The sequence below is a fragment of the Plodia interpunctella genome, chromosome 1, assembly GCF_027563975.2.
Source record: "Plodia interpunctella isolate USDA-ARS_2022_Savannah chromosome 1, ilPloInte3.2, whole genome shotgun sequence".
NCBI lineage: Eukaryota > Metazoa > Arthropoda > Insecta > Lepidoptera > Pyralidae > Plodia > Plodia interpunctella.
In genome coordinates this window covers 8,140,838-8,148,952 of record NC_071294.1, presented here as the reverse complement: position 1 = coordinate 8,148,952, position 8,115 = coordinate 8,140,838, and the positions used below count along the sequence as shown (strand labels likewise).

Here is an 8,115-nt window from a genome sequence, read left to right as displayed (position 1 = left end):
GAATCTAATGGCACACTGACACTACACTGTCGCTCAAAGAGTAAATTAATTTAAGGGGGAAAGAGAGACATCTTGCGAGATATTTAAGCATGCGAGTTTTGATGCATGATTTAGCGCCATCTGTATTTTCGAGAAGAGAGACAATTCTATCTATGTTTGCGTGTGTGCATATGTACAGATGATCTACTACAAGCACGATGCTTTCTTTCTTTTAGGGTTTTCATCATGATCAGCCTACTTCAGTGACCCCCTTATTAAAATAAAAAACTGATATAATTAATATTTCATTTATTTTCTGTTAAGTTAAAATATAAAATTCTGTAAGTTAAAATATCTAAAATAGGTACCACTAGCACACGAAATAAACAAAAAACACGGCGGTGCCAGCGGCAATTTTCGTGTGGCATACAAGTTTTTAAAGGCGCAATTACATGTAATGTGGCCACTTGTCAGACGTTTGAAAGAATAAAAAATTTATTAATAAAAAAAAACAAGACCGTATTTATTATAATTGTGGTTTTTTTCTACGTATTAATTTGTATTATATTATTTATTCCAACAAATATATTTTTTGGTAAATAGCTGGCAATGCATAAAAGTTTTAAAGTTGGAAATACAGGTGGCGCCTGTTTCTATGTCGAATGACAGACGCCGAAGAAGTGTCACTGTCACCCACAGAGTACTTTCTATTTATAATGAAATAGAGACCTCTCTCAGCGCCTTGAAAAGGAAACACATAAATACTGCCATCTATGAATAAGGCATGACAACTTTTCCACAATCTATATATGTATAGGTTCTATATGTGCACCGTAGTTGTACTATACATACCTACATAGTAAATCTCCATATACCTAGTAATTTATTCTATAAGGGATCGTAAAATGTGATTTCTTTATTGTAAACAAAAATATTAAGTTTACAATAAAAAATACATAATAAAAATATAAGAAGTAAGCAATTAAAAACAATTTATTCATGTTCACGGTCAATACGTTGTCCTGATAGTATAATAAATAATGAACATAAGGTTTACAATAATAATAATATCTACTTATCAACGGTTTAATCAATATAATAATAAATCAGGATGCTTACGAAACATAACAACATCACACCAAACTTCAAAATCTTAGTGGTTTTTCAATTGCAGCTTAAAATATGTTTTTATTTTTGATTTTTAAATATTATACTCATAACAATTATAATGAGAAAAATCTTAAATTTTAAAATATACACAATATTCTGGGTTACGTTATAATTATAATTTTGCTTGTAATAATGTTATACTATTTCTCAGTAAAATCCATTGCAAGTTGTAAAAAAATGTTTAAAAAACGATGAGTTGTAACTTGCAACTCATCGTTTTTTTAACATTTTTTTATTTTGCACTCTAGCCTTGTCTTGAAAGTAATCTTCAGGATCATCTACATCCTTAATTCCGTTTAAAATTCTATTTATATTTTGCAATAATGATATATAAAAAAATTACAAGAAGAATCAATTATATAATCTATTAATTTTTCTTTGTGTTCTGCACAATTTAAAAAATCAAAATCTATATTAATTAAAATTAAGGTCTTTAAAAATTGCTTAAGATTATTATAAATACGAAGCACTTTTTTTAATACAATTTGAATATCTTGTATTGCTGAAAAGCATTGTAATACTTCTTTTGTTGGGCTGCAGAGCCACTGTTTACCTGCGAATTCTCTATATTTTATATATTCCAAGGGTTCTGAGGCCACCACATTTTTATTACATACCTTGCAGGATTGAAATATTTTCTTTTTCGCATTACGTACAAAATACCCAGTTACATATTGTAGTGGCCCCAATATTCGTGGATCTGTTTTTTGATCCAAGTCAACAATATCAATATCCGGTATATTCTCAAATTCGCAGACTTTACTTTCAGTGGCATTTTCGGTGATTATAAGTGAATGTAGATTTTTTCCAAAATCATTCTCGCGCCCGGGGCATGGATGCTGGACATATTATTTATTAAAAGAGTGGTAAATGCACTACTGAAATTTTCGGGTGTTGGGTTATTATTTTGGCACCCATGACTCCTTATACGAGGGCTGCTATTTATGTATCCGGAATAACAAAATTAAACAAACATATATTATTACATATGGTTTTATTGTTTCTCGAAGTATTCTCCGCGATGATCTATGCACTTCTGCATACGATGAAACCAATTTTCAAAGCACTTTTTCCATTCTGATTGAGGTATGTCCAAAACGTGTGTTTTGAACGCATCAACGGCCTCTTCGCGGCTCGAAAAACGTTGACCACGTAATTTGTTTTTAATGTTTGGAAATAAATAAAAATCATTGGGTGCTAGGTCGGGGCTGTACGGCGGATGACCCGTCAATTCAATCTTTTGACCCTCCAAAAAATTATTTGTTTCAGCCGACTTGTGGCAGCTAGCATTGTCGTGATGAAGTATGATTCTGCGTTGTGGGTTGTTCTTTCGTATTTTTTCAAAGACTTCTGGCAAACAAATGGTGGTGTACCATTCAGAATTAACCGTCCTACTATTCTCTAGTGGCACTGTAGCTACATGTCCGTTGATACCAAAAAAACAAGCGACCATTTGCTTTAAAGTGCTTCTCGCACGAACAACTTTTGTTGGATTCGGTTCATCTTGAAAGACCCACACCGTTGACTGCTGTTTAGTTTCAGGGTCATAAGCATAGATCCAGGTTTCGTCACCTGTGTAGATATTATAAACAGCTTTTGACGTGCCACGGTTGTATTTTTTTATCATTTTCTTACACCAGTCGACACGAGCCTGTTTTTGATCTACGCTCAAGTTGTGCGGAATCCAACGCGAACAAATTTTTTTAACAATTAAATGTTCGTGTAATATCGCGTGTATACTCGTCATACTAATGCCCAGAGACGCCTCTATCTCGCGGTATGTAACATGACGATCTTGCATTACTAATTGTCGCACAGCATCAATATTTTGTTGTACCACTACAGATTTAGGACGACCCTCCTTAATTTCATCCGTGAGCATAGACCGTCCACGTTGAAATTCCTTAAACCAATAATACACAGTGGTTTTCGATGGTGCTTCATCTCCAAAAGTTAAAATCAGTTGTTCGATGCACTGTTTTTGAGTTAATCCACGCCGAAAATCATAATAAATCATCGCGCGAAAATGTTCACGAGTTAAATCCATGGCAATGAAGACAAGCTATTTTCAAAATTGGCGCCAATTGAAAAAAACAAATGACAGGGACATGAAAAATATTTATTCTCCAGCCGAAGAGTTCTATTTTCAAATGTTGTAATTACTTTTTAAATATTCTAGAATTATTGGCCAGTTCCGGATACATAAATAGCAGCCCTCGTACTCCCAAAAAAGTTTTCGAGGGGGTCCTGATTGAAGTGCCGCATCCAAACTGATTGTATATTGAACTTATTTTGCAAATTTTTTAGCAGCACTTGTATGCCATCCAGCGTCCACGCCCAATTATTTAATGTAGGCACACTTTCCACTTTATGTGTGTCCTTATGAATAAATTTCATATTTCTTAAATTAGCTTTAGCAATGTTCCAAAATTTGTTATGAGTGGAATTAGGCTTCACAGCTTGGAGAAGTGGTTTTCCGTTTCCGTCATCTTTTCTTGCATAACTCCCATTCATTGAATCAAATAATTTATCAAAAAATATTAACAAATCTGCAGTTTCTTTGCATTCATCAGTCAGAATGCCCTTATCTGAAAAAAAAAAGAATAATGAAAATAAGATCATATCAAATTATTTAGTTTGAAATTAATATAGTGTTCATTTATGTTTATTTCTTCCAAATCCATTCAGTAGTTTTTGCCTGAAAATATAACAAACATCCATACATTCATCTATATTACCAAACTATGATTCATATTTACTTCCTATTTTTGTAGTTAAAACTAATTAAATGATAGTACAAAAAAGTATTTCCGCTTATTAACCTAATATAGAATGTGCCAGCTACTTATCTTCCCGGGCAGATCATAAAAGTCGATCAAGGGATATAGCACCATATAACCGGTGCCACTTTTCCTATCCTGGGGTTGATTCTGGTTTACCATTTGGGTTGCATGCAACCGGGAATACGCTAAGATGATGACAAAAAATTTGTATTTACCTGCAAGATAACCCATGCACCTACAGTTCGGCTGAACAGTTGGCTAGCAAATTTCACTTTCATTTTGGGTATCTTGCTGTGAACGACATGGTAGTCTGTCAGTTTTGACACAAGCCGCAAGCCTTTATATATAGGATTTGCTTTATGTAATTCGTATATATGATCCCATTTTGCTATATGTTCTTGACCATCAAAATTATATGTTAAATTTTTTGTCTTAAGATTATTCCTTATGCACTTCAACAAGTGTGGTGGGTCATATAATGGTACAATTTCATGTCCATCGACTATAAAGGTGTTGTCCTTTGGCTCATTTCCCAATCTCAATGAAGCAGCATGTGTCTCTTCCATCAAAATGTTTATAGCTTGACGGTTATTTGTTCCTTGGTCACAAATAGTTGCAACCACAATGAAGCCTGCCTCTATAACCTTCTTAATTACAGCTTTCAGTTGCTTTGCCAACTCTGGGCCTTTTGTTGCAGCTGCAGAAAATGTGTATGACACAGCTTGTTTGTAATTTTTCACAATGCCTCTGAGCATAAATACCTGTGCATGGTCAGAGAAATCAGGTTTTGTATCTGCACCATTAGTAACAAATCCTGTAATTAAATCTCTTCTTTGATTGAAGGATATGTTGGCTTTAAGCGCCATCTCATCGAATATGACTGCACACAATTTGTTTTCTATTTTCATTTTTTTTGATACCTCCTTTAATTGACTGAACATTTTTTCATTGATACCAGGTGTTACATATGCTTTTTGTAACACTTTCGCAAGTGTTTGTGGTGCCGGCAATATCAATACCTTTCTGAGAAATCGGTAACACTTTGGACTTCGTTTAAAGATTGATAAGGCAACAATTTTTTAATTCATCTGGAACCTCCTACCTTTGTATTTCTTTTTACATTCACGGAATTGTGACAAAGTTAATATTTTACCGTGGTTAGACATCTCTTCAATTGACGCCATAAAAGTTTCATTAGAGACAAGTGTATTAGCTGCCTTCAGACTTGCAGCTTGTTTTTTCACTCTAGATTTAAGTTTGCTCAATTTGGTTCTCAACAACATTACATTTTTATATAATTTCTTTTCAGAGTTTGTTTTATACATTTTCATTCTTCTTTTTTTAGCAAGTTGGTCTGAAAATGCAAATAAAAATAAAATCTGTGATAAAGTGAATAAAAGTGAACTGTAGGGGAGGCCTTGCCCAGCAGTGTGACAAAATAGTCTGATAAAAAAAATAAACAAAATAAAATGTTCAGTTTATGAAATTCAATCCTTTGTCCTTTATAATACAGGTACATAACTATTTTCAAGTACAATATGAAATTTGGTACATGTTTCTAGAAACAAATTCCTACATATACTAATATTGTGCATTTCCAAGAATATTACATACATACATATGTGTCGAAATAATGGACTCCTTTTTTTCTTTATCCATATACTGCAGCTTAGTCCCAAAATCTGAAACTAAAATTTAAGAATGTAAAAGGTCTATTTCTTTGGGGGGTAGGGTAGGAAGGTGTTACATGTTTAGATGTAGAGAAAAATATCCTCATATAAAAATAAGTCTATATTTCATAAAATATGTTTTATATCCGCTAACTTCAAAACCACGCAAGTTTAATATTATTTCCAAGAAAATGGACAGAGTGATTTATGAGAAAGGCAAGTGCAATACATGCGGGCAAAGCCCCAGTAAAACACTAAGTAGTATAATTAATTGTTCATATAAATTAGTTTATATATATGTAGTATTAGAGAGGTAATTATTTTGTATTATAAGGTGATGTTAAAATGAGTGAATGGTTGGCCCACTGAGCCTATCATTTGAACAGATTTGAAAGAAAATAATATTTACCTTTAGATGTGGATGGTATAGGTTCATCAGAGGAATATACAGGTCTAAATGGTGGGTTTTCCTTGGGTAAAAGCCTTGGAGGTTCTGAAATAATCAAAACATATCATTTATATAGTATCATTAGTTAGTTGCTAGAGAAGAGTGGCAAATATTCTACTTACAAGAGCAATAAAAGCTCATAGACAAAAATGAATACCTATTGAGATTTTATGTATATTAAGTATGGGTGGATTTGTTGACACATTTTTGTGACAGATGGAAGACTCCATTACATCTACAACTGATTAGCTACAAACCCTTTATTGGTTGTTCCTCAAATATAGGTTTACTTTGTTTACTTTATTCACCACCATTTTGGACATGTAAGCAAACACAATACATGGTATGGTTGTCAAAAAATTGCAAGATGATGCGCTGTAGTGATATTATGTTGATAACAGTAAATAATAAAATATAATAAAAGTAAATAATAGTTCACCAAATTCAACATTAGAAGATTGTTTTATAGAGTTTGTGTTACCAAATGGTAAATTTATATTAAACCCTAAGATTATCATTGTAACATGAAATTTACCTCGCAAATTTAGTGTTGGTATGGCATTGTTGGATAATCTGTTGTTGCGACAATGAAACTTGTTTTCAAAATGTGCATGACATACACGTCGTTGTTGAAATATAAATTCATTGTCCAAACCAATTATTTCTCCTCCTATTGCAAATATCCAGCTGTTAAAGCGGTCTTTGTCCTTCACAGGATTGGGAAATATGTGCAAAATGGGGTCTGCATCTAAAACAAATTTGACACAATATAAGCTTTATTACATTTGTTGTGTGCATGTGCTCTGAGGGCCACTCTCTCAGAGTGCTCAGGATTTAGAAGAATCATGAAAGTTGGAACTAGATTTGTCAAAATCGAATAAGCAAGTTATGGGCGGGTTATAATATGGAGTAAGCGAGTAGTAGCATAGTAAATAAACGAGTTAAAATTTGGAGTATATTATAAATGAGGGTCCACTTGTACTGGATAAACTAAGAGCACTACAGAAAGTCTTTACACTAAAATATAAGCTAATGCCAAACAAGAATTGTGGAAACAAGACATATAGCAAAACACAGTACCTATTATTTTATAACTCAATTCAAAATGGACCCTCATGTCGAAAGTTTAAGTGATATAAATTTCTTATAGGTTATAATTATTACGATGTGGCTATACTTACTACCCGATGCAAAACAACCAGCAACACAACACTTCAAGCGTGACATCGTAGAACGGGAATCAAATAAGGGAAAGTACAATTAACACTTGAGTCCTATCTCTAATTGCGAGTAAAAATCTCTGAAAACACAAACAAACCGGGTGGTACTAACCGGAACCGGAGGAGAAAGTCTCAACTCAACGGAATCACAGGCAGGTAGCACAGCACAAAGCAAGTTAATTGTGGACAGAATTCACAAATTATCAGCAACGACAACGTATGAATGATAACAATATGAAAAAACACCGCCGCAACCATTTGTTGTCAATTCGCCGGCCGGCTGATCCGGCTGTCAAAACTGTTGCCATACTGAATTATAATTTGTACTATCACGTCTAATATCTTTATTATTTATTATGTTCTTTTTGATGAACGGCCCTAAAAATGTCAAGATCAGTAGCACATTATTTAAATATGACTAAAATAATATTAAAAACTAGAAGCTTAAGTCTATTTTTGAATAATTATCATTTAATTATTTAAGATGAGTAAAAACAAAACTACCAATGTGGTAATATTTTTTTCTAGTGCCATACTATTGTCATTATAAAGCAGCCGAGTAGCGAAGTCAGTAAAATAGAATGTTTTCCATTATACAGGATACTTTCTTATTTTGTTATATTTTAACACGCTTGCGCCATCTCTTAGTCTGTCATAGAAATACTATATTATAATTCCAATAATTTGAAAATACCATTGATTTCACAAGCTTGTTCGGTCCAACAGACCTATGCAAATTGTTTGGTTTATTACTTGAACGATTTCCAGTCTTAATGTATTGAGATTGTTACCCTTGCTGTCACCCCCCTGCTGTCGCCGAACTCAGACCATGAGTGTTTTTATCT

General features: G+C 33.2%; 2 protein-coding genes across 2 annotated transcripts; both read right to left on the bottom strand.

The window, feature by feature from the left end:
* Positions 1–273: 273 nt before the first annotated feature.
* On the bottom strand, positions 274–5,007 carry LOC128683403 (uncharacterized). The gene is made up of 2 exons (XM_053769028.2): positions 4,148–5,007; positions 274–2,113 (listed from the first exon to the last, which is right to left on the bottom strand). The coding sequence occupies exons 1-2, from the start codon at positions 4,871–4,873 to the stop codon at positions 1,934–1,936; spliced, it is 906 nt and encodes a 301-aa protein (XP_053625003.1). The 5' UTR covers positions 4,874–5,007; the 3' UTR covers positions 274–1,933.
* A 151-nt stretch (positions 5,008–5,158) lies between these two features.
* LOC128672627 (uncharacterized) lies at positions 5,159–7,678 on the bottom strand. Its single transcript, XM_053749904.2, has 5 exons — positions 7,232–7,678; positions 6,586–6,798; positions 6,012–6,095; positions 5,551–5,620; positions 5,159–5,286 (listed from the first exon to the last, which is right to left on the bottom strand). The coding sequence occupies exons 1-5, from the start codon at positions 7,275–7,277 to the stop codon at positions 5,274–5,276; spliced, it is 426 nt and encodes a 141-aa protein (XP_053605879.1). The 5' UTR covers positions 7,278–7,678; the 3' UTR covers positions 5,159–5,273.
* Positions 7,679–8,115: the final 437 nt, after the last annotated feature.